The sequence below is a fragment of the Capricornis sumatraensis genome, chromosome X (genome assembly GCF_032405125.1).
Source record: "Capricornis sumatraensis isolate serow.1 chromosome X, serow.2, whole genome shotgun sequence".
Lineage (NCBI taxonomy): Eukaryota > Metazoa > Chordata > Mammalia > Artiodactyla > Bovidae > Capricornis > Capricornis sumatraensis.
In genome coordinates, this window is record NC_091092.1 from 106,058,717 (window position 1) to 106,084,096 (window position 25,380).

General features: G+C 40.1%; 1 protein-coding gene across 1 annotated transcript in view; it reads right to left on the reverse strand.

The window, feature by feature from the left end:
- Nucleotides 1–24,363, reverse strand: part of CYBB (cytochrome b-245 beta chain) — a 33,226-nt gene extending 8,863 nt beyond the window's left edge. The window contains exons 1-9 of the mRNA XM_068962167.1: nt 24,278–24,363; nt 22,402–22,497; nt 20,917–21,027; nt 14,206–14,290; nt 13,241–13,386; nt 10,629–10,819; nt 6,603–6,732; nt 4,121–4,213; nt 1,185–1,438 (exon numbers count right to left, since the gene is read on the reverse strand). Of these exons, the coding sequence (XP_068818268.1) occupies nt 1,185–1,438; nt 4,121–4,213; nt 6,603–6,732; nt 10,629–10,819; nt 13,241–13,386; nt 14,206–14,290; nt 20,917–21,027; nt 22,402–22,497; nt 24,278–24,322 (1,151 nt within the window). The 5' untranslated portion in view covers nt 24,323–24,363. The remainder of the gene's footprint in view (nt 1–1,184; nt 1,439–4,120; nt 4,214–6,602; nt 6,733–10,628; nt 10,820–13,240; nt 13,387–14,205; nt 14,291–20,916; nt 21,028–22,401; nt 22,498–24,277) is intronic.
- Nucleotides 24,364–25,380: the final 1,017 nt, after the last annotated feature.

Consider the following 25,380-nt stretch of genomic DNA (forward strand, 5'->3'; position numbering starts at 1 on the left):
AAACCGGGACAATGTATTGATGATGTGGCACTTTCTTCTGTGAGACGGCTTTCAAGTAACCAACTCAGTGTGAACATTGGGGTGGGAAGTAAGAAGAGAAATTTTTAGCTAACTGAAAATATGCGTTAATTGTCAGGGGTATTTTTTCCTGTACCTCCCTTCACACATCAAACACATACACACTCACATACACACTCACACACACATGTCTGTGTTTTGCCAGGGCAGCCCATACTTGAAATTCTTGCACATTAAAGAGAGAATTTTCCATGCTATAATATCTTATGAATTTAGTATCTCCACTTTTCATTTGTCTAGTCATTGAGTTATTTGACCAACTTTTCTTCAGCATTTACTAAGTACCTGACACCATGTTAGGCATGTGGGAAGAAGGAGGCCAACTGAGTAAGATCTGGCATGCATGCATGCTTAGTCACTTCAGTCGTGTCTGACTCTTTGCGACCCTATGGACTGTGGCCCGCCAGGCTCATCTGTCCATGGGATTCTCCAGGCAAGAATACTGGAGTGGGTTGGTGTGCCCTTCTCCAGGGGATCTTCCCAACCCAGGGATCGAACCAGAGTGTCTTATGTCTCCTGCATTGGCAGACAGGTTCTTTACCACTAGCACCACCTGGCATTTCCCCTCAAATAATGTATAGCAATTAAATTTTAAGTATAGCTTTGATTGAAAGTTAAAATACCTTGACCTTGACCCTTACAAATGTAAAGGCATTGGGGAATATTCAGGATTAACATATGATTCAAATATTTTATATTTTACATAAGATTTATACAGATATGCATAAACAGCTTCCCTGGTGGCTCAGATGGTAAAGAATCTGCCTGCAATGCAGAAGACACAGGAGACCAGGGTTCGATCCCTGGGTTGGGAAGATCCCCTGGAGAACTGAATGGCAACCCACTCCAGTATTCTTGCCTGGAGAATTCCATGGACAGAGGAGCCTGGTGGGCTACAGTGCATGGGGTCTCAAAGAGTCGGACACGACAGACTAACACTTCACCACATGTAATATGGGGAACACAGAGATCGTTACCTCTGTTTGTAGAATCCGTGTGTTTTGTCAAGACTCAGGGGCTACTGGAGTAAGAGATGGGAGAAGCAAAGCTATTTAGTGACATATTTTCCTGAATGCATGCACCTTTGTAACAGGCACTCTACTCACTTTGGTAGTTTCCAGGCATCTTGAAACTCCTGCTTATCACAGCCACAAGCTTTGAAGAGTCCCTCTGTCCAGTCCCCCACGATGCGGATATGGATGCTAAAAAAGTCTTCTTCGGGGGCAGAGGTCAGGGTGAAAGGGTGCCACTCCAGCTTAGACACCACAGGACACTTGACGAAAATGTATTGGCCCACCTCCATCTTGAATCCCTTCTTCTTCATCTGGAGCTCGATGGTTTTGAAAGGGTGAGTGACCACCTATGGAAATAAAACATGTCTCTGGAAATGCCCCTTTCTCCCAGTACTTGTCTTGTCAGTGTCTGTATGGATAAGAGGCTCAGCTAAGAGGCCCCACCCAGGTCCCTTCTTCAGGGCCAACAGAGTAGTTCTTCCAGCAAACGAATCTCTTACTGGGAATAGCCCTTGGCTGTAGCCAGTGGCCCACAGTGAGCTCTGATGCAGGGACCCAAAGGCCTGGCCCTTGTCCTCACTTTCGGACAACTCCCAGGGGCCATCCCAGCTCCAGCACTTCCTGTAGGATCAGCTGAGGCTGCAGTTGCAACCACTTTGACAGCCACCCATTTCCTTCCCCCAGTCCTGCCTTTTTTTCTTTTACAAGTTCCTCTCCTGAGAACACGCCCTGATAAGCCTTCTGCATGCAGTTCTCTGTCTCTGAGTCTTGGCTAGGGAATTCAACCTAAGACTCCGGCTTACTGTGATTTTTTTTTTCCCTCTAAGAAATCAAGGCAGTGGCTAGAAACAGGAAGAAGAGATGGTTTCCTACTCAGCCTTCCTGTTTCCCCAGGGGGATGATCAAGAGCCTTAGCAGCCAGACAGAGGCAGAAGGCGACCCCGTTGACAGTTATATAGCAACGTCCCCCAAACTAAGCCTGAGGTGCTGGCCTGTCTTTGTCCCAAGTCCCACCTTGAGCCTGCTTGATTTCATGCATTGTTTCTGTTTCTCCCTACTTGGGAAGTACACCATTCATCTCTCCCAAAGCCAGGCCCCACCCACCCATTGTTCGTTTTCCATGTACCTGAACGTTCATAATAGCTTTGTTTGCAATAGCAAAATAATTTGGAAACAGTCCAAATGCCCATCAACTGGTGAGTTGGTAAATAAAAATAAAAATAGAACACAACAAAATGCTTTCATTGTAATATGCTGTTTCTGTGATGATTCCTGAGATCTTAGAAGGTCTTTATATGTACAACAGAAAACAAACCAAGGGACATCAAAGGAAAGGAAAATCAATAGAAGCAAAAGAGCAGTCTCCTAATGTTGAGTAAGGGGCTTCTCTGGTAGCTCGGTGGTAAGGAATCCACGTGTGACACAAGAGACACAGGAGACACTGGTTCAATCCCTCGGTTGGGAAGATCCCCTGGAGGAAGGCATGGCAACCCACTCCAGTATTCTTGCTTGGAAAATCCCATGGACAGAAGAGCCTGACAGGCTACAGTCCATGGGGCTGCAAAGAGTTGGACACGACTGAAGGGACTGAGCACAATGTTGACTGATACTGCTGAGCTTTACTTTTCATGACTGAGGAGTAGGAGAATGGGAAATCCTTTTAAGAAAAATTGTCAAATGTTTCCAAAATTTGTGATTCAAATATAACTTAAACGACAAGGCTGCAACCCATAGACCTTCATCACTGAATTAAGGAGGTGTAAAGCTTCATTTTGAAAACAAAGATTGATGAAAATGACTTTGAAAATTACGCTGCTCACATTGCAATTTTGTGTGGTGAACATGATTTTTACCATATTGCAATGTTGCCACCACAGGCAACACTGGGATAGGAGGGAGTAAAATGTCTTAGTGGACAACACAGTCACAAAATACTTTTAGATAGTACTTCGTTTCTTACCTGTGTTGACATGAGAAGAAAATGGATATTCATTTTATTCACAGGAAGACAAGTTTGCCTTAGAAATAGGCCTAGCAGAAATACTTGTCTGGTTAGTTCATTTTAGTCTAGTAAGGGAAATTTTGTGGTTGCTCTTTTTGCTGATCTGTGGGCTTTTTCTCATACAATATAAATATCATAAAAGGAGAACTGTTGTGGCTTCCTATATTTCAAGATCTCCATTGCCAGCTGGACTACGTTCCTATGACCTTCCATAGGGGTCCAGAAAGAAGAGGTAGGTGGACAGGAAGGTTTTGTGTGTTTTGCAAAAGCAACCCGAGGTAAACTTTGGTAAATACTTTTTGAACTGAATTGAATTCAATTTTATTTGATAAAAATAGTCTTGTCTGATGTTTCCTGAAACTATAAGGTAATTCTATTTTTATTTATTTAGTTAGATATTTATTTATTTAGTGATAAGAAGTGGCATCGACATGAGGGGAATAAACCACTATATATTTGAAGTTACCAGACTCAACTCTCAATGAAGTTTAGTTAGCTTACTAAAGACTTTGAGGATGTTACCTCTGATATTCTGTTACTACATACAAAGCACAGAGGAGGAGGCAAAGAGGACCTGGGGAATGATCTCTATGTCAGTAAGACCTGCCCTGGTTCCCTGATTCTTTCAGCATCTGAATATTTTAAGGCTCAATAAATGACCTTTGTGACCTTTTGAACTCATCTCTTTGCTTCTTTACTCTTAACTAATCACATCATCCCTCATGCCTCTCCCCTTAACACACACACACACACACACACACACACACACACACACAACACAAATTCATTTACATAAAATATTTGCATTCATTTTTCAACAGGAAATGTTAAATTCTAGTTTCCCCAATGAAAAGGTCCAATCATTTGATTATCAGGCTAGGGGCATTGAAACAAACCATAGGTCATCGCTCTGCCCTAAGCTGAATCAAAAGAAACCAAGTAAAAGATAGCTCTGACAGTGTTGTAAAGAATTTGGGTAGACTTGTCCATGATATAGTTAGATAGTCATTCCTAAGCCAGTGCCTACCTTGGTGATGACCACCTTCTGTTGAGATCGCCAAAACCGTACCAACCTCTCACAGAGATACAGGAACATGGGACCCACTATCCATTTCCAAGTCTGTAATCAGAACAAACAATGAAAAAAGTATGTGTTAAGGGGTGGTAGTTAATAAAAGATTCACGGGGACAAAACATTTTAGAAATGCAATTAACATTTGTGGGCTTGTTTAAATATTTGATATTATATTAGTAAATTTCTTCTATAAAAGAATGCATGAAAATACCTAAAGTTAAAATAAATTTCTGAGCCAGTAAAAATGAACATTCTCTTTGGTCACATTGGGGAACTATATCTACAGTATGAAACTCTCCCAAGAGGAACTGCCCACAAGAATGGGATTTCCTCCTATTGTTGCAATAGGAGTTGTGAGAATCCTACAGCCGAGTAAAGTTGGTTTTGGAATTAACGTTTCTCTAAAGGATAGCATTTCAAAAACATCATATTTTTAATGTAACATTGCAATTACTTTCTCTCAGTCACGTAGTCAAAGCTTGATTCGTCACAAGATGAGAAATTTCATGTAAGAATTTAGCTGTTTCTCCAATATTCTGGCAAGTTCTCAGAGCAATGCACTTGCTGAATAAGGACAGATCCAGAGATTTTTAGCTTTTTCTAGAGTCCCCTCTTGTCAGAATCTGCAATGTTTCAGACCACTGGAATTACTCTGTGGCATTGTTGGCTGTCCAGAAATATTTAGACCAAACAGATCCATCCTGGGATTCAGTCAATTAGGTTCCTAGTTGAATATCTGAAGTAGCAAAGAATTTTAGAAGGTGATATCATCTTAAATACAACATTCCAGAAGGGATTCCAAGAGGGGAAGAAACCTCAGAGGACTTTCCATACTCTCACTAATGATCTTCCTATGAAAATTTTTAAGAAACTTATTGTTGGAAGTTGAGAGCACCCAAATAGCCCTATCTCCAATCAAACTTGAAAAATATCTGCCTGGAGGTCATAAATTCTCTGCTACTGGCCTTCATTTTCATGGGACAGGTTTTTCAAACCATCTAGCATTATCCATCTATTTCCTGGGGGTCACCTGGGGCCACATTGAATGGAACCAGGTGTTGGACATCACCTCTAATCTTCCCAGAAACCCAGGAGCATTTCTGAGGTAGGTGTCTGCTAAGGTAGTAGCATTCTGACTCCAGGTGTCTTCAAGGAAATGTGCCTTTCCCAACTCAGAAGAGGATCTGCAATACAGTTCCCTTTTAATCCTTTCTATTGATGTCTCTGGGCTTCCCTGGTGGCTCAGCAGTAAAGAATCCACCTGCCATGCAGGACATGTGGGTTCGGTCCCTGGGTTGGGAAGATCCCTGGGAGAAGGAAATGGCAACCGACTCCAGTATTCTTGCCTGGAGAATCCCATGGACAGAGGAGCCTGGTGGGCTACAGTCCATAGGGTTGCAAAGAGTCGGATGAGACTGAGTGACTAAAACAACAACAACAACTGATGTCTCTATGTAGTGGGGGTAGTTCAGTGATGTGTCTGGTTACTTTCATTAATAAGTAAGGATGCTGAAAGATATTAAGTCCTCTAGATGCTGTTTCTAGAGGAAGAGTACTCCTATATTAGGAGAGTAGGGAAAAAGGAAGGAGAAATGGGATGGTAAATTTGCATTTATATTATACTGTGTTTAAGGACACAATTAATGATCCTTTTCAGAAGACCTATACAAACGTTGATTTTTGCTTAGTTTTACACCAATAGCTGACATAATAACCAATAATGTGTATTGCTTGCCAATGGGGGAAAAGGTATGAAAATCATAGGGTTCAATTCTCACTCTATAGAACAGAGATATTGAGAATAAACAAAATGGAGTTCTTGAGAGTTCCCAACAAAAGGGAAATATTTTAGCATCCTTTCCCTTGGTCACCCTTGCCACACTCCTGCTCTGCCATGAAGTGCCATTGGGTGTTGGCATGAACCTAGCTCTCCAGTCTCCTTTATTCACAGACAGGACCTCCTGATACCTAATGGCAGCCCTATGTACCATCTCACAAATTTCCACTAAGCTCTGAAAGCTGGGTAGAAAATCTTATTTCCTGGTATCTGAGGAGGTTCCTGGCTCCTTATATTATAAATCATTATCTGAGCTTTCCAATTCAGCTCAGGATGGAATCCCTCTGAAAATCATTAACTGATATTATCATGGCCATCATATCCAGAAGAGATGGAAGTTCTTGAATCCAAATGCACTTTAAAAAAACAATACTTTTCCAAGTTTTATATGAGGATGCTCATATCAGACTAATGTAAAGGTTACTTTTCAAGAACTAATTCTAGACAATTAGCATAGCAGAAAAACACTGGATACTTAACCTAGCAGTTCCATGACATTCATAATGGACAACTCTATGACATTTGTATGTATTTCTTAGATGTAGTTTGAAGATTATTGGTAATGAAACTATAATAGCAACAATGGGTTGTACGTACCATAGGAGGGTTCCCAGAGAACTCTGGGATTGGACAGTTCTTTATTTTTCCCCACTCTGAGATGTTTTGATAACAGTTTCTTGGTTGGTGTTTCAACAAACTCTCTGCAGTCTGCCCACGTACAATCTGCCTGAGGAGGAAATGTAAGTCTTGACCATTTAGAAATGAGACATTAAGTTCTTAATTTTTTGAGATCTGGACATGTTTTTAGTATTCTAATATGGGTCTTATACTTCTGATTTACAAGCAATATCTTATTGCCTCCTCCCAATAGATTAGAGGAAGGGAAAAATGCATGATCTTTAGCAATAGAAAAAAAATTATATGGGGACTTCCCTGCCAGTCCAGTGGCTGAGATTCCAAGCTTCTACTGCAGGGGATGTGGGTTTGATCCCTGGTCTGGGAACTAAGGTCCCACATCCCACATGCTGCACAGCATAGCCAAAAAAAAGAGAAAAAGAATAAAAAGGAAAAACATGTATGATGGCACAAAGGATATTTATATGTAACATTACATCTACAGGGTAAGTTTTGGATCATCCATACATGTTTTCTGAAATGCAACATTTGTGCTTCTGTTTCAAATATTATTCTCATTTAGAAACAAAAACAGAAAAACTGCAAATCTATGAGAGCAACTGCTGATGGGTACAGGGTCTTTCTGAAAATTAGAACAAGATGCCCCGCCTCTTTGAGTACAGCCCTAGAGGCAAAGAGTTTGGCCAGCAGAGCATGGACTAATTTCATTCCCATTGGCCAGGTACGCTTGTGTAGTTGACAACCCATACAACCATCTACAGTAGCCCTGAGGCTTGGTATAGATCCTTTGTTTTTTCAAAATTGTCTAAATTAAATCAAAAGGTTGAAATTCACTTGAGATGACTTTGTGGAGATATGCCATTCTCACAGACATCAACACTGATAGTATGTTCCCTGAAATGCTCAGAGCCCATTCACTTCAATAAGTATTAATTGAGCAACTACTATAACATAAGACAATGCAGGTTGAGTAGGAACTGGTGGAGGGAGGCACAAAGTTGAAAGAGTCAGGTCTCTGGTCTCTAGAAACATAAATGGCAAGGTCTTCAGAATCCTTGCCTGGAAAATCCTATAGACAGAGGAGCCCAGCGGGCTGTAGACCCCATGGACTACATGGGGCATGACTGAGTGACTAACACTAACATTTCAAAATATATAAGATGACACATAGAAGGCCCTTTGTAAAAGTTTGGGCCACTTGGTATATTCAGAGGATGTTTTACTTCAAGGTCATTAACCATCGCTTTCTATCCCTAGGTCCTAGGGAAGAGAATTACCATGTGTTGAGCATCTGTCATGTGCCAGGTATGGGAAAGGCACTGTACACAAATTATTTCAGTTGGTTTTCATAACAGGCCTGAAACGCAAGCAAGCACCCTCATTTTACATATGTGGACCCTGAGGCTTAGAGAAACCAGGTAACTAGAAGCAGAATGATTTGGTGAAAGCAATTCTGGACCCAAGCCAGACAGCCTTGATTTCACATCCCACATCCACCCCTTGCTAATTTAGTGGCAAATTGGGCAAGTTATTTTACTTGTTTTGAGCCTCAGTTTCTTCAGCTGTAGGATAGGCATGTGCGTGCGTGCTAAGTCTCTTCAGTCATGCCCGACTCTTTGTGAGCCTATGGACTGTAGCCCGCCAGGCTCCTCTGTCCATGGGATTCTCCAGGCAAGAATACTGGAGTGGGTTCCATGCCCGCCTCCAGGGGATCTTCCTGACCAGGGATTGAACCTGCATCTCTTATGTCACCTGCATTGGAAGGTAGGTTCTTCACCCCTAATGCCACCTGGGAAGCCCATAAGATAGGCATAAGTACCTCATTAAAAGTTTATTTTAGGAATCAACTGGCATGATGCATATAAGACTCCCGCACAAAGTAATGATCCAACAAATGATAACTATTAGAGTTCTTAATGCTCAAGATCACATGGGGAGTGATAGAAAAAAAAAATCTGACTTTCTTCTCTTCTCAGTGCCAAGACTGGAAGTCAGAAAACCTGCATTTTAATCCCAGTTCAGCTGCTACCTAGCTATGAGACTAAGAATCAGTCAATCAGTGTAAGTGGCAGATTTTCCTCAGGTGGAGAACAGGGAACATATCTGTCCTCTGCCTGCTCCACAGTAAGATAAATATCTGTGAGGGACTTCCTTGGCAGTCCAGTGATTAAGTCTCTGCACTACAAATGTAGGGGGCACAGTTTCAATCCCTGGTTGGGAACTAATATACCACATGATCCATGGCCAAAAAAAAAAAAGAGATACAAATCTATGAATCTATACAAATGTAAAGTGGTGAAATTACTCAGCTAGAGAGGGGAAGAGATTAATTTTTTTTCTCTAGGATTCTCTGAAAACAACTGGATGATGACCGAGTTCCATTTAAAGATACTCATTGGTTTAAGAGGGTTTTCCAGTAGTCATGGATGGATGTGAGAGTTGCACTATAAAGAAAGGCGGGAGGAGAAGGGGACGACAGAGGATGAGATGGTTGGATGGCATCACTGACTCGATGGACATGAGTGTGAGTAAGCTCAGGGAGTTGGTGATGGATAGAGAAGCCTGGCATGCTGCAGTCCACGGGATCACAAAGAGTAGGACATGACAGAGCAACTGAACTGAATTGAAAGAGTCTTTGTCTATGCTGATTTTTCAGTGCTTAGAAAGGGATGACTGGGGGTCAGGGTCTGCAAGTTGATCAAGAATGCACATGAGGAGAGGGAACTATATTCAATATTTGGTAATAAACCATAATGGAAAAGAAGATGAAAAAGAATGTATAAGTGAGTTATTTCGCCATATACCTGAAACTAAGATGACATGGTACCTCAACTATATTTCAATAAAACATTTTTTAAAAAGAATGCACATGAGGGGTTGCCACAGGCTGCTTCTCTCCACCCTTCCCCTTTTCATACTCAAGTCTCAGCCACTTCTAGGCTGACTTGACTCAGAGCAGAGTCACTGAGCCTTGAGCACCTACTTCCTCTACTCTTAGTTATATGCAGCCCCGTACCCACTGGGGAACTTCCCAGGCCTGCTTTTGCGTGCAGGTGGGAGAATCGGCTAGTGTGAAACAGTAGAAAAAGGAAGCCTGGTATGAAACAGGGGTCCCAATAAGGCAAACTCTCTCAACCGCACATCCAGGCACTGAGTGTCTCTAGGACAGATTCATCGCTGCCTGCCTTAGCCCCTCTGAGTTCCAATCCCATCTAAACCACTGATAAACTGGTGATGGCTTGGCTACATACTGGGTTCGCCAAAAAGTTCATTTGGGTTTGTCCATAGGATGGTACAGAAAAAGCCAAATTAACTTTCTGGCCAACCTTGTACTTAAACTTTTTCTGTTTCCTTGTCTATCATTTCCCCAGTAAATGAGGACAGTAAGAGCATGTCTTCCTTTTACAGGTTAAAAGAAACATGCCTGTCACAGATGCTCAATAGAAGCTAGGTCTTCCCTTTATTATGTTAGGATGCTTGAAGGCAATAACCATGTGTTTCTCATTCTAGTATTCCCCACCGTGTCTGAGATTGGCCCTCATATACAGTAGGTAATCAGTGAATGATTGGCTTGAATCAAAACTCATTGAACTACAGCAGACCCTTTCACCTGATGAATCATTACCCTCCCTGGTTTGGGAGTTTGTCTAATTTATGAGGGATTAAGCCGTGGGAAACATCATTGCAGACGTCCAAGACTCTACCAGCACTCTCAGCATGCTTTGTATATGCTTGCAAAGATGTTCAAAACTTTGGTGTATTTTTCAAGTTTGCTATAAATAACTGCACTATGAATAGTTATGAGTCGCATACCAGAAACTAAAGTGGTACTGAGTGGTTTTTATCAAAGTGACTTCTGTTTTCACCTCTTATTCTCTCAACAGACAGGCTGATCACACCAAGACAAGGTCACTGTGCCTCTAACAGAACATCATGTCTGGGAACTGAGGGGCATAAAGTACTTGGCCTTGGAGTTTAAATACTCACTGAACTCCATGGATGGCGAGACCAATGAAGAAGATCACAAAGAGATGGTGTGTGTACCAAAACACTTCAAAATAAGACCTCCGGATGGTTTTGGTGGAGGACGTGATAATTAATATCAGGCACAGTGTAATGATGACTCCGGTGACGCCTGCCACCCGAGTCACAGCCACATACAGGCCTCCTTCAGGATTCTGTAAAATACACAGACACAGACAAAAACACACACACATTATTTGTATGCTCTCAGATGCAGGACTCCCTATCTATAGAGTGTCCAATGAACAGGGAAATAGGTATGTTCTTTCCTTCTTTAAATAATCCTAGCCATCCCTCAATAGGGTGGTATAGACTTTGAATTGTTGTTGTTTAGTTTCTCAGCTGTGGCTGACTCTCTTGCGACTCCATTGACTGTACCCCACTAGGCTCCTCTGTCCATGGAATTCTCCAGACGAGAATACTGGAGTGGGTTGCCATTTCCTTCTCCAGGGGATCTGCGTGACCCAGGGATCAAACCCATGTCTCCTACACTGTCAGGAGGATTCTTTACCACTGAGCCATCAGGGAAGCCCATATAGACTTAGAATGGATAGTTCCAAACTAAAAGTCTTACATGGTTGAGGTGTCATAGGAAATATCAACTGATATACAGAAGTAGTTCTCAGTATCAGAAGAAAGGACATTTGTCAACTCTATGTCCTAAAAGGGTCAGAAGCTCTTTTCCTGCTTTGATTTGGAAAGTGTCATAATGCTTAGCTTGTAAAAGTATTCTGGGCATGCCACATCTTAGGCTATGTTCCTCCAAAGCAGATCCTGAGATGAGGATTCATGGGTAAGTGATTTTGAAAGAATGTGCTCCTGAAGAAACTGGTAAGAGAATGGTTAACAGGACAGGAAAGAGGAACATGTCAAGTCAAATAAGGGTGTTGTTCAGTGGCTTAGTTGTATCCCATGGACTGCAGACCACCAGGCTCCCCTGTCCTCCACTACGTCCTGGAGTTTGCTCAAATTCATATCCATTGAGTCGGTGATGCTATCTAACCATCTCATCCTCTGCTGCCCCCTTTTCCTTTGCCTTCAATCTTTCCCTGCATCAGGGTCCTTTCCGAGAGGGTGATTTTGGGCCAAATCTTCAGCCTGATGCTGCAGGGAAACTGCAGAGGGTCAAACACATCTCAGTGTTTATCCTGACTAGAGGCAAAGAAGCTGGGTTTTTATGGCCCAAACCCATCAGTTATTGGTTAAGACCAGCTCAGCGAGATAGCTATCTAGGCCCTTTCAGATCTTGGAGCTTGTGGAGAAAGGGCCTCCAGTAGCCCCAGGGCAATCCTCTGAGGAAGAAACACAAATACAGGCAATTGAAAATGGAAGCACACAGAAGGGCAGGGGAGCACAGACAACAGAAGCGTGATCTGGGCCCAGCACTGCAGTGTCAGCTCACTTGATATGTTTGCAGTGCCACCTCTATGTATCATGGTATAAATAAAAGAAAAGTCATCCAAGACATCACACAAAGAGAATTCCTATTTTATTTGATGCTGTTTAATTCTGTCCCTAAATAGATCACATTTTTAAATATCAGCCTGAGGATAAAGATTTCTGCAAAATTAAAGGACTTTTTTGGAATCTAAACAGACAACAAAATGTGTTTAGAATTCAGTGTATAGTGAGTGATTTGATTCAGATATCCTACCCAGCCACTGGGCACATGAAAATGATTTTGACCTTCTCCCTCTGAGTGTAGAAGGCTCTAGCAACTACTGGAAGGGAAGAAGTCCTTGCCTATGGATGGCCCATATGGCTGCTGCTGGAGCAATGAGCAGACAGAGGCCACCTCTCAGATGTTGTAAGCAAGGAAGAGGAAAAGCATTGCTGATGGGTATCAGCTGGTGGCTGAGCTGGTATTAACACCTCAGCCAGAAGCTTCCCTATTTCACATAAACAGTTTCATAGAACACCAACATCAGACAAGGTCATTCTGTGACCTTGTCATTCAAGACCAGTCAAGACAAACACATGCGTGACTGCTGCTTCTTAGACTATTACAGACTTAGCCCCATTCTTCTGCCTCCTAGAAAAAAATTATTAAGATACCTAATGCTGGAACTATCCCCAATTTTGGACTGAATCTGACCCAGAGCAAATGCTTGTTTTCTGAAACCCCTCCCAAATCATCTGACACAAATCCCACAACAAGCCTTTCTCAACATCCTCCTGAGAAACCCCAGATTTCCTCAGAGTGTGAGGTTTCTTTGCTGCAGTAAGTAATAAACCCAAGTTCGTTTGACTAGACGATGTTCCTGGCTTTCTTTGACTGCTGGGCCTTGTCAAGGATAAGCCTGAGTTGCTCCAGGCTTCATGTATACTCGTTCTTACAGGTGAGTTTAAGAAACTGGAAAACATATCGTGACCTTCCACATTTAGCTCAGGAGTATGGGAGGCATTTTTTTTTTTGTGCCCACATTCTTAGAACCTACAGACCTGGCCCTCTGATATAGTTAGTCTACTTTTGTCATTGTTGCTGTTCTGATCAAGTGAAATTGTTCACTCACTGAAATCTAATCCTCAGTTTTAATAGTCTAGAGAACATCTGAATTAGGAAATTAGAGGCTTACCTTGATTCTTTGTCGAACAAAATTGAGGTAAGTTTCACCGGGCTTATCTCCAATGTCAGAGAGTGCTATTGAATAAGGATCAGAATTGTTGACTCGGGCATTCACACACCACTCCACATTAAATAGATGTGCAATGGTGTGAATTGCTAAAGAGGGCAGAGAAGAGAAACAAAGAGGGTGAGTGGTGTACATAATTTTATTTGGAGCTGAGTTTCTGGCTACAGTCCCTGTGTGTGTGTGTGTGTGTGTGTGTGTGTGTGTGTGTGTGTGTGTGTGTGTGGTGCTCAGTCACTCAGTCATGTCTGACTCATTGTGATCCCATGGACTGTAGCCTGCCAGGCTTCCCTGTCCATGGAATTTTCCAGGAAGAATACTGGAGTGGGTTGCCATTTCCTGACTCTATGATAAAGTAGTGGAGATTTGATAAGGATCCCTTCTTACACCAACACCACCTTCTTAATAATTATAATAATAAAACAAAATATTTAACACATATAAATACATGAATACTATTATATATACACATATATAAAAATAATAAAAATAAAATGTCTAGCTCATAATGTCTATCTTAGATTCTCAATTTATGGGCTATGGTCCTTGTAGAGTTACTGCAAGAAATCCATGAATCTATATGTTCAACCAAGTATTTTTTTAAAAAATGAATGAACAAAAGCTCTTACATGTGAACTAACAAACAATTTTCACATTAAAAAGTGTGCAAAAGGGGGAGTGCACTGGGATTTTATCAGAAGAGCCTTAGGGGATAACGTTTTAAGACTTGAAGGAATAAATCCTAATGTTGGGATGGCAGAAAGAGTGTTGAATATTTTTTCTAACATAACTCGTTCAAAAAAATATCTCAATCTACCTGCAAAGGCTGATATTTTATTTTAAAAGTATCTTAGAGGGAATACTCTGGTTCCAAGTTTTCTTTGCAGTCTCAAATATCTGAATGAACTTACCAGTGTGAAGTGCAATCATCCATGCCACCATTTTATGAAAGGTGAGGTTCCTGTCCAGTTGTCTCCGAATTCTTGTTGAGCAGCACTTTGGATTCAAGGGAAAAATAATTATTGTTAACAAGAAAGTTTTCTCTGTGTCAGATATTAGACACATCTTTTCTCAGTTAGTTGTTACAACCAATTCTCTTATAAAAAAAAAAAACAAAAAAACACACCCTATATCATACTACCCATTTGACAGATAAGAAAACTGAGGCTCAGATAGGTCAAACAGCCAATGAGTAGTATGGTTGGCTTAAGCAATGTTTTAGGTTCTCATACTATTAACACATGTTTGGGAACACATGTAAGAATTAAAGATTTTAAAATTAAAAAAAAAAGATTAAAAAAAAAAGAATGAATGAAAAAAAAAAGCCTCTCATGGAATTCATTGCTTAATTGTATAAAATATGAATTTGGACAGAAAGCATCTATGTAGCTTCTAGTTCAGATTAATTTATTCAATAAAGAGAGGATATAGAAATTTTATAAGGACAGGGATGCCTTCAAAGATCTGAAGGTCCAGTGGGGGCACAGACAAATGAACAGTTCTACAACAAGTGAATAGTTTTAGAATAGCACCCTTCCAGGAAATACACACTATAAGAGGTAGAAAAGTGTCTACCTGCACATGTTGATAGAGACAACAAAGCAAGGGAAATCATTAAAACAATCACAGCAAAAATAATAATAGCCAAGGGTATTTACAAAGAGCTTGTGCAGAAGTGTTTTACATGCATTGACTCATTTCATTCTTACATTAATTCTATGTGGGAGGTACCATTATTTTCACCACATGACAGGCATAGAGAGGTTACCTTCCCCTAGGTTTCATAGTTAATAAGTGACAGAGTTGGCTGGGGTCTAAACCCCAGTTCCCTGATGCTAGAGATATCAACAATCTGATATTTCATACCTTTTATGATTACTTTGGCATTACAATGGAATTATGGCCAATTGGTTAGTGTAATTTTCTTACAAACGTATGTTAGAGGCTGTGGGTTTCAATGCTTCAATCTGGATTCAGGTCATCACCCGAAATAGAGAAAAAACCCTGCTTTTTGTTTGAATCAGAACTTTGTTTTCCTGAAAAGGGGTCAAGTGCTCGCTCTGGCTGCTTTGTTTCCAAGGGTAGATGTACTGGCATATAGATTCAGAAAACTTTTAAGGAGACCAAAGAGAAAAAAAACCCCAAAACAAAACAAAAAACTTAGGTATTATAAATAACTGGTTCTAAACATGTTTAATTTCAATACAGGGGTATTAAATATTTGACTTACTTATTTTTAATCAAATATTCTGGTTTTATAGAAAAAATAAAATTACATGGAAAATTGTGCTTACTCCACTATCTTGGAGTTAGTTACATTTAGGAAGGGCAGACTGTTTGGATCATGAAAGCAGATTCCTGAAACTGCAGAAATACTAGTAAGGAAGACGCATGATTCCAGAAAAAGGGAAAAAAAAAAACAATTAGGCTTTGTTGAGTGCCTTCTATGAGCCAAGCAGCTTATCCATAATCACTATACCATTTAATATAACCAGATAAATATTACTATTTTCATTTTACAGATAACAAAACTGAAGCTTCCCAGATGGCTCAGTGGTAAAAAATCTGCCTGCCAAGCAGGAGACCCAGGTTTGACCTCTGGGTAGGGAAGATCCCCTGGAGAAGGGAATGGGAACCCACTCTAGTATTCTTGCCTGGAGAATCCCCATGGACAGAGGAGCCATGGGGTTGTAAGAGTCAGACATGACTTAGTAACTAAACCACCACCATATACATTTTATTAAAAGGAAAAACAGAGACTTGTAGTCACTAATGAGTGAGTAAAATAGGGTCCTACTAGGGCACCAATCCCTCATTTTTTTCCAGCCACCCTCTATAATGTGGTCAGGAATGGCAAACACATCCAAAGAGAAGCCATATATCATGATTATACCAGGCTTCCAGATACAATTTCCTCATTGTTTCCTGACAAGGAGGGGTGGTGGTGAGACGGTTGGTTGGGAAGGGAGGGCTTTGCTGCCTGTGACTGACCAGGGCTTTATTCTTCCTTGCTACCATGCAGATACCATTTTTACGCTTTTGAGTCACTTGTGAATTACCACCAGCCACCTACTAATGACCCAAGCTGCCATCATGCACCATAGCTTCTTCACTGAATAACCAGTGACTTCTTTTTTTTTTTTTTTAGAAAAATATTTATCTATTTGGCTGTGCTGGGTCTTAGTTGTGGCATGAGGGATCCTCAGTAGAGATATGCAAGATCTTGTTCCCTAATCAGAGATTGAATCCTGGGCCCCTATATTGGGAGCATGGAGCCTTAGCCACAGGACCATCAGGGAACTTCCACTCCATTGACTTATAATGGAGAGGTCCTCTATTACTGTCAGCTAAAGCCTTGCTCAATCTCAATAAGCTAACATTCAAGTGCTAGGGAGATTACTGAATCACCTTGGCAGATTTCTATGCTTGATTCAAACTGCAAGAGTAAAAAAATTTTAAAAAGTTGAGAAACAGAACTACAAAGAAGTGCATATTTAATGGAGCATACCATTAGCTTCTGTAACATGAGTGTTACGGAAACTTTAAAGTTCTATTTCATGTACACCTGGTTTCACCACAAATGCCATAAATGAATCTGAATTAGATATCTATATGCAATTTGAGAGAAATTGCAAAGCCAGCCTTGACTCTACAGAACTCAGGCAAAGAAGCTGACAGAAACCTGGAAGCATTAGAATATGCGATAAATATGAAGATCACCACTGGATTCGTATAGCACTGCCTATAATTTTAAAATCCATATTTATCTTCTATCTCTTCCATAAAACTCTAAGCTCTCTGAGCTCATGGCTCATCGATGTCTTACCCTCTACTCACTATGTGTCCCCGTGCCTAGCACATAGTTAGCACTCAACAAATATTTGTTCACTGACAACTCACTAGTTGGCAGACTTAGTCAATTAATACAATTTTAAAATATCATTCATATCTGTTCTTACATTTGCATTATTTCATTTGCTTTTTAGCTGAAAACAACAAAGAGAAAAAAAAAAACACCAAAAAACTACAAGACAGGAAGTCTAAGAGCCTTGCCCTGGACATGTTAGATACAGGGCTATGTTGAGAGCCTCTGGCTCTCAGGCGATATAAGGTTATAGAAAAGAGCTCACTCTCTCATGTTTCTGTTTCTTTCTGATCTTCAGACTAGAACTTCCATCCAAGCTGAGGTTGTTAATGTTTCTTTAGGGACGTCTGTCTGCTGAATCCCACCATTCCCCATTTCCCTCAACAGAGCAGGCTCTGAGTGTTTACCCCTATCTTCCCTGGGAAAGGCCAACCCTGGGGTTTTCTTTCTCCAGCTAACCAGAAGGATTATAAAACCAGCTCTAAAGGATTAAGACCATTAGACACTGAAGTTCTGTGACTGTTTAGTTTTCATAAAGGCCGACTAATAAATCCTTGAATCTACAACATCCTTGCCACTTCTAGGTTACGTTATTCAGCCTGCCCAAACATTCATATATTTGATGGACTTCCTAAGACTATAACGGCACCACAAGAGTTTGAGTTTAGGTAGCAAGTGGGAAAGTGAACAGGCTCTGGGGGCACAAACACCTGGGTTGGAACCTCAACACTCTCACTGAATTTCATCCCCATCTCACTGGTCTGACATGCAGATTTCATGGAGGTAAGGTTTATGAAGACTCAGTAAGTGGCAGCTGTTACCGTGTCCAATGAGTCACAGTATGTCTACTCATTTTAATCCCAATCAGAAAAGAAGATTCTTTGCCAAGTTCACATTTCAGGTTGGGAAATCTGGAAGGAAGGACACACCCCATCTATAAAAGAATGTTACTTGCTCCTCATTTTTGAAAAATGCATTCTTTGATGTACAGGTCTCTCTACTTAGAGAGCTGAACTTCTCTGCAATTTGAAGAACAGCCTCATTTCACCCTTGTCTCTAGAAACCCTCATTAGAATCTTGACTCCCTTAAGGTCACAGGAACCCTAAAAGTGGCCATTACAAAATGTGCTGATCATAGCCACAAAACGGCAGTGCAATTTGAGCCGGTGGAGTAACAAGGATTTCTTAACAGGCTGTCCTGCTGAAAACACTGCCTGTTTATCAGGGTTTACTTCCTCTAAATAGAAACTATTTGAACAGGAGGTATTGGGGGAGAATAAAACAGTTACAGTCCCTGAACTTCATTTAGAAAATGTCCAGATGTTGTACTTTACAGGTCGCCCTTCAAGAAAACTTTTCAATTGCCATATGATCCAGCAATTCCACTCCTTGGCATATATCCAGACAAAACTATAATTCAAAAAGATATGCACACCTTTGTTCATAGAAGCACTGTTTATAGTAGCTGAGACATGGAAACAACCTAAATAAGTGTTCATCAGCAGATGAATGCAAAAAGAAGATGTGGTACACATATACAATGAAATATTATTCAGCCATAAAAAAGAATGAAATATTGCCCTTTACAGCAACATAGATGCACCTAGAAACCATCATACTAAGTGAAAAAAGTCAGAAAGAGAAAGAAAATCCCATATATGTGGAATCTAAAATATGACACAAATGAACCTATCTACAAAACAGAAATGGAATCACAGAAATAGAGAACAGACATGCAGTTGCCAAAAGAGGGGAGTGTTGGGGAGGAATGGAGTTCAGTACTAGCAGATGTAAATCATTACATTTAGAATGGATGAACAACAAGGTCCTACTGTATAGGACCTAGGTAGCAAGTGGGAACTATAGTCAATGTCCTGTGACAAACTATAAGGGAAGAGAATATAAAGGAGAATGTATGTATATGTATAACTTAGTCACTTTAGTATACAGTGTAGATTAACACAACACTGTAAATCAATTATACTTCAATAAAAAATAAAACTTTTCCATCAAATGGAGTTCTACCTCCGTGGTTTCTTAGGTTGAGAAGATTATTTTGGAAATCCTTGTGATCAATGTGTTAGTTATGGCTTGTTAACCCTATATTTGTAAATCAAGTGTTGTATCATTCTTAAAGAAAAAAAAATCTCCTTAGGATCAATGTGAATTTAGTAAGACTAGGGAAAAGCGAGATAGAGTTCAAGGCAAGTTCTAATTGTTATTGATAGTTTAGATCACTTTCCTTCCCCCACGGAGTCACTGATTACCAATTAAGATGAACACCTAAGCTATACATTTCAGATCCAAGTTTACTAGCAAAGCTCTAACTTGACCTCAGGTATCTACCATTTAAAATCCTTACACTCTCATCAAAGTAGGTAGCTTGCTTCTCTCCACTATAAATGACTTCTATTTAATAGGTCATTTTTAAAAAAGCTAGTTAATATAAAAGAAACATTTTATTAAAAGGAAAAACAGAGGCTGCATGCATGCTAAGTCATGTCCAACTCTTTGCAACCCCATGAACAGTAGCTCACCAGGCTCCTCTGTCGGTGGGATTTTCCAGGCAAGAATACTGCAGTGGGTTGCCATTTCCTAATCCAGGGAATCTTCCTGACTCAGGGGTCGAATCTGGGTCTCCTGCATTGCAGGCAGGTTCTTTACCACTGAGCTGGCAGGGAAGCCCCCAAACAGAGGCAACTAGTCACTAATGAGCAATGGAATAGGTCCTCCCAGGCATTAGTCCCTAAGTTTGGAAGAGCTACCCTCTGTGGTGTGGTCAGGAATGGCCAACACAGCCAAAAAGAAGCCACAAGTCATGATCACACAGGACTTTCAATATGATTTCTTCACCATTTCCTGTGCTTTATGTCTTCTACAAGCTTATTTTTATCCTTTATGCCCATATCTGATGCCACCTTCTCTAAGAATTCTTTTTTCATCCCCCACACGATCTGATATAATTTCCTTTGCCTTTGCTTGATTCCCTCTAGCTCCTTCTTTGTAACATTTTGTGGGACCCATCACATTTTGCTTTGTATCACATCTGAGTATGTATGTAGATTCCAAGTTCCTTGCTTCTCATCTTTGTATAATAATAAGAAATTTGTATACCATTTTACAGATTACAAAAGTTCTTCCTACATAATCTTTTTTTCTTGCAGCATAGTATATTAGGGGTTCAGTAGACTGTTGACGTGAGGGTGAAAGAGCCTGGGGCATTTAGAAAGCTCTGAACTCCTCAATTCCATGGACCAAACACCTGTCACATTCATTGCATAGTGACTCATGGCTCATTGTTTCCATCTTCTTGGGATATAATCCTCCAAAGAGATTTTCTCTCACTTAAAAATTTTGAAAAACATGACACTATGAGATTAATCCCCAAATTTCACATCAGTCTCATAAATTTCTATATTATATATATATATATAATGTCATATTATATATATCTGTGTGTGTGTACATGTACTTTATTGCTATTGTGGAGGTATAGGTAGATTGGTTGTTTTGTTTTTTGGGGGGGTTTGTTTTGTTTTCAATGTCTGTTCCAGGTTAAAAGGTTGTCTCAGGGAGCTCCATCGACAGATAATATAAAAATAAACTAGAGAATCAAGCATGGCTTGATTGTATAATGAATATTGTACAGTGGTTGGAATTCTCATAAACCCTTAGTTTGCTTTTCCTATAAAAGGGTGTTGAGCTTGATGGCCTTCGAAATTTTGAGGAACTCAAACTTTGTAAATTTGGTTCTTACCGCACTGGAACCCCTGAGGAAGGAGAGCAGATTTCGACAGACAGGCAGCAGAATCAGCATGCAGTTGAAATTCAGGCAGGCTGCAGGGGCTCTGGCCAGGGCCAGCGCTGACTGGAAAGGGCAGGATGAAAAGCAGGTGACTCCTGTGAGCCCAGAACACCCTCCCCCATCTCATTCCGGCCCCCCAACCCCCAGGCTTCCCAGCAAGCATGAGGACCACACTCCAGAGACATCAAGTTAATCTGGGAACAAAGGTTCTTCAGAACCAAAGATTTATTTTTAAGGCTTTGCTCCTCACCCAACATTTTTTTATGAACATTTTCAAACACAAAGAGAATCTGAAATAATTTCACAATGAATACCTGCTTATTCATCTTCCAGATTCTACCTTTTACATTTTATGAAGCTTGCTTTAGCACATGTCTATTAATCTATCCATTCATCTGCCTACCTCTGTATCCATCAATGCATCTTATTTTTGATGCATTTCCAAGTTGCAGACATCAGTTCACTTCCTCCTAAATAGCTCAGTATGCATATCATTAATTAGAGTCCAATATAGAAACTGGGAGTTTGTAAAGAAGATTTTCTTAGCACTTAGACTAACCTCAACAGTAATTAAGTTGGTATGGTGTAATGCTTTGGCATTAAAACTGTTCCTTGCAATGCCTAAAGAAATTGCATATATGTAATTAAATATGGGGGGAGGAAAATGCAAAAGGAAATCATCCTTTTCAGCATCAACCTGAATAAATTAACAATTATAATAACATAGTATAATTATATGCTATAATATGTATGCATATGATGCATAATACATATTATAATTAGTATCATTAAGTAATCAATTTGTGGTTTCAGCATGATGTAACAAATGACATCCTCTGAGGCAGCCCTAATTGTAATTATTTAATTTTTGATGAAGAAGAACTCTGGCAGTTCAAGGAAATTGAGAATGCTTATGGACACAAGGAAAGGCAGGGGCCTTTGCTCCGCCAGTCTAGTCAACGGATGTGACCTTTGGGCAAGTTCCTCAAAGGCTCCATATGCAGGGAGAGGCTTATTTCCTGCAGATTATTTCATAACATGTCACTAGGGCTTTTCATGCAAAAATGTAGTAGGAATCAGATGATTTAGAGAATATAGAAAGTCTCACTTGTGCTACCTGTGTCACCCTGGATGGATCTCTTCAACCTGGCCATCTATTCCAAAGTCAGTATTAGATTTCTCCTTTAAGCTAAACAGGTGCACAGTAGTTCTTGGGAAGGGAAGGTTGCTGCTGGGACCTTCTGCCACCCTTCTGTTTGTCCCACACTGGAAGACCTAAAGACTCTTGATCAGGGGGCTGCAATGGAGGGACTGAGGCCGATAGTACCGTTGGGTTGGTCAGAATATTTCTTTAAAATGTTAAGAGGAATAGGAACAAGAATCTCTGATTAAACATGGGAGCCAGTCAATACCATGGGATATGGAACTTATACTTACCCCAAGAAGTTTTCGAGTATAAAAGAACTTATCTGGGATATCATAAACCCGGTAGTACCAGACAAAGAGGAAGACGTTCATCCCCAGCCATACCAGCTGCACAAATAGAAATGGTTGCATGAAGTTTTCAAGTTTCAACAGGCAAATTTCACACCAGGTTGGAGTCAGACCAGGGTCAAGACTTCCCCACGGACCAGCTCTTTCCTGCAAAGGTGTCTCTGCACTTTGGTAGTAACCTTTCCACTCTGTCTTGTCCCCTGTGATTGTTCTACTACTTGGCCACTATGCCGTTATTATCTGTCTATCTCTTCTTGTTTCTTTCTCCTTCTCTTAAGTTGATAGATGATAGCAAGTGACTTGAAGGGAAAGGAATCTGTTACTATGCTGTCTCTCACGCCAGGAAGACTCTGTTCGATTCTCAGTTCTCACAGGTGGAAGATCTCCCTCCATCACACAGCATCTTGCCCTAGTTAGTGGGAATCTCCTCAGCTAAAATGGCAAGTCTTTAATTCTACTTGATGAATTTTGCTTCAAGTGAGCATCAATGAGGGGATGACTGTATGCTAAGTTGCTTCAGTCGTAGCTGACTCTTTGTGACCCTATGGACTGTAGCCTGCCAGGCTCTTCTGTCCATGGGATTCTCCAGGCAAGAATAATGGAGTGGGTTACTATGTCCTCGTTCAGGAGATCTTCCCAGCCCAGGGAATGAACCTGCATCTCTTGTGTCTCCTTCATTGGCATGCAATGCAGGTTCTTTTCCAATAGAGCCACTTGGGAAGCCCAAGGGGATGAGAGGCATGGGATTTATTATTATTATTATTATTAAAAGGAGATTCTTCTAGACTGCATGTTGATTTCATCTCAAGCACTGACTGCATCCAACAATGACTCTGCCCAGTGCTCCACCTTCAGGTCCCCAGTGGCTATCTTTTCTTAATTGAGCTTTCAGTTTATTTAATGTCCTTCAATGCTGGAAAATAGTCTCTCTTTACAAAGAAGAAGGTGCTAAAGCCACTTCTCCATTTCCTAACTTTGTCATGTTTACTCTTGATTTCCAAGCTGTGTCTTCACTTTCAAGTATATGAATGCATAATTTAGATGGAGGTCATTAAACTGTGGTAAGGGCTAAAAGTATAATTTGAACTTAGTTTCTATAGGAGTCATCTGTTCTTAAAACAGAAATGAGAAGTCATATTTACTTCATGACAAATTCTTTCAAAAATTTCATTCATAGGTGTCCTTTTAAAAAATCAGGATAACACTTTCATTGGCTACTGGAAAAGCTACTTCTAAATCATGTTTCTATCTTACCAACCATCTGTGATTGCTTTGCTGAGATCACCACCTTAAAATAATAGTTAATATTTGTTATGTTAAAAACTAAAGAAATCAACATGTCTATTAGAAAATTACCATATCTTTATTTAAAAGTTGTTTCTCATGATAGATTATATTAATTTATATATAATTATGTGTAATATATATCATACATACATTATACACATATATCTAGATAGTTTACTTCAATTCCTTTTCCATGACTTAAATTTGCTTCTAAGTAAACATTGTAACCACTTCATATTCAGGGATTGTAATCATGAAATGTCTTCTACTCCCACTGTGAAATGCTGGCTAATTTAATACTTCTAAAAAATTCCAGAAATAAACTAGGTAAAGTGAGCCACTAGATGCATTCCTTCCATGAGTAAATTTGGAAGAATGGACTCATTCTGTATCCATCAGATGGATGCATGTTCACATAAATAAGTTTCAACACAATTTCTCAAACGGATGAAATAAAGCTTTGCTCTATTTTCATTTTCAAGAGACTTAGACAAGTTAGAGAATTTGTAATTTCTTTCTTATTGGTACTTACAATGACAAAGATGGAGATGCCCTCATTCACAGCCCAGTTCCCCATGGTAGCAGAGGTTCAGTGCCTTGAGTTTGCCTTTCTTCTCTGCTATACTTCTTCTTCCCATGAGGAAATGAAAATAGCAGCCTTGGGGCAATATGTTTCCTTTTCTATTATCAGAAATTAGCTAATCATTGGTCAACTGAAAAGCTTGTTTTCATAACAAATTTAAATTTTTAAACCACAAAAAAAAGACAGAAAAAAAGTCTACAATGATCCAATCACAATTAAACATAGTGAGAAATGAAACTAATTTCTACAACTGAGAGACAAATAACAGTGTAATTCATAGTGAATTACACAGTGAATTAATTTTTGGACTGACTGGTTAGCAAATGGCAATTTTTAAAAAGTCACCCAACTGGCCATGACTTCATGTTAGGTAAAAAAAAAAAAATGAGATAGATGTGATCTTTTTTGATAGGCTGGAGAAGCATTGATAATCTTACTGAGAAAAATAATAACAATAGTGATGGCTGATATTTATACCATGCTTACATTATGCCAATTTTCTAAGATACATATGTGTGTATGTGTATGTACTTATATACACACACACACATATATATAAGTCGATACACATCTATGTGTGTGTCTACACACAAAGACACCCATATACACACATGTATAAATTCAGTGAAAGTGAAAGTGAAGTCGCTCAGTCGCGTCCGACTTTTTGCGACCCCCTGGACTGTAGCCCTCCAGGCTCCTCTGTCCATGGGATTCTCCAGGCAAGAATGCTGGAGTGGGTTCCCATTTCCTTCTCCAGGGGAATCTTCCTGACTCAGGGATCGAACCCAGGTCTCCCACATTGCAGGCAGACGCTTTAACCTCTGAGCCACCAGGGAAGCAGTATGTAAATAAATTAATTTGATCTAATATTCTACCTTATAAAGCAGTTTCTATTATTATGATTACATTTACAGATGAGGAAACTGAGACCCAGAGCAGTTAAGTTACTTGGCCAAGGTCATACAATTAGGAAACTGTGGAGTTGGGATTTGAAAGCCAAGTAATTTGGCCATACTTTGACCATGATACCAAAATAAGAAAGCCTGACAGTG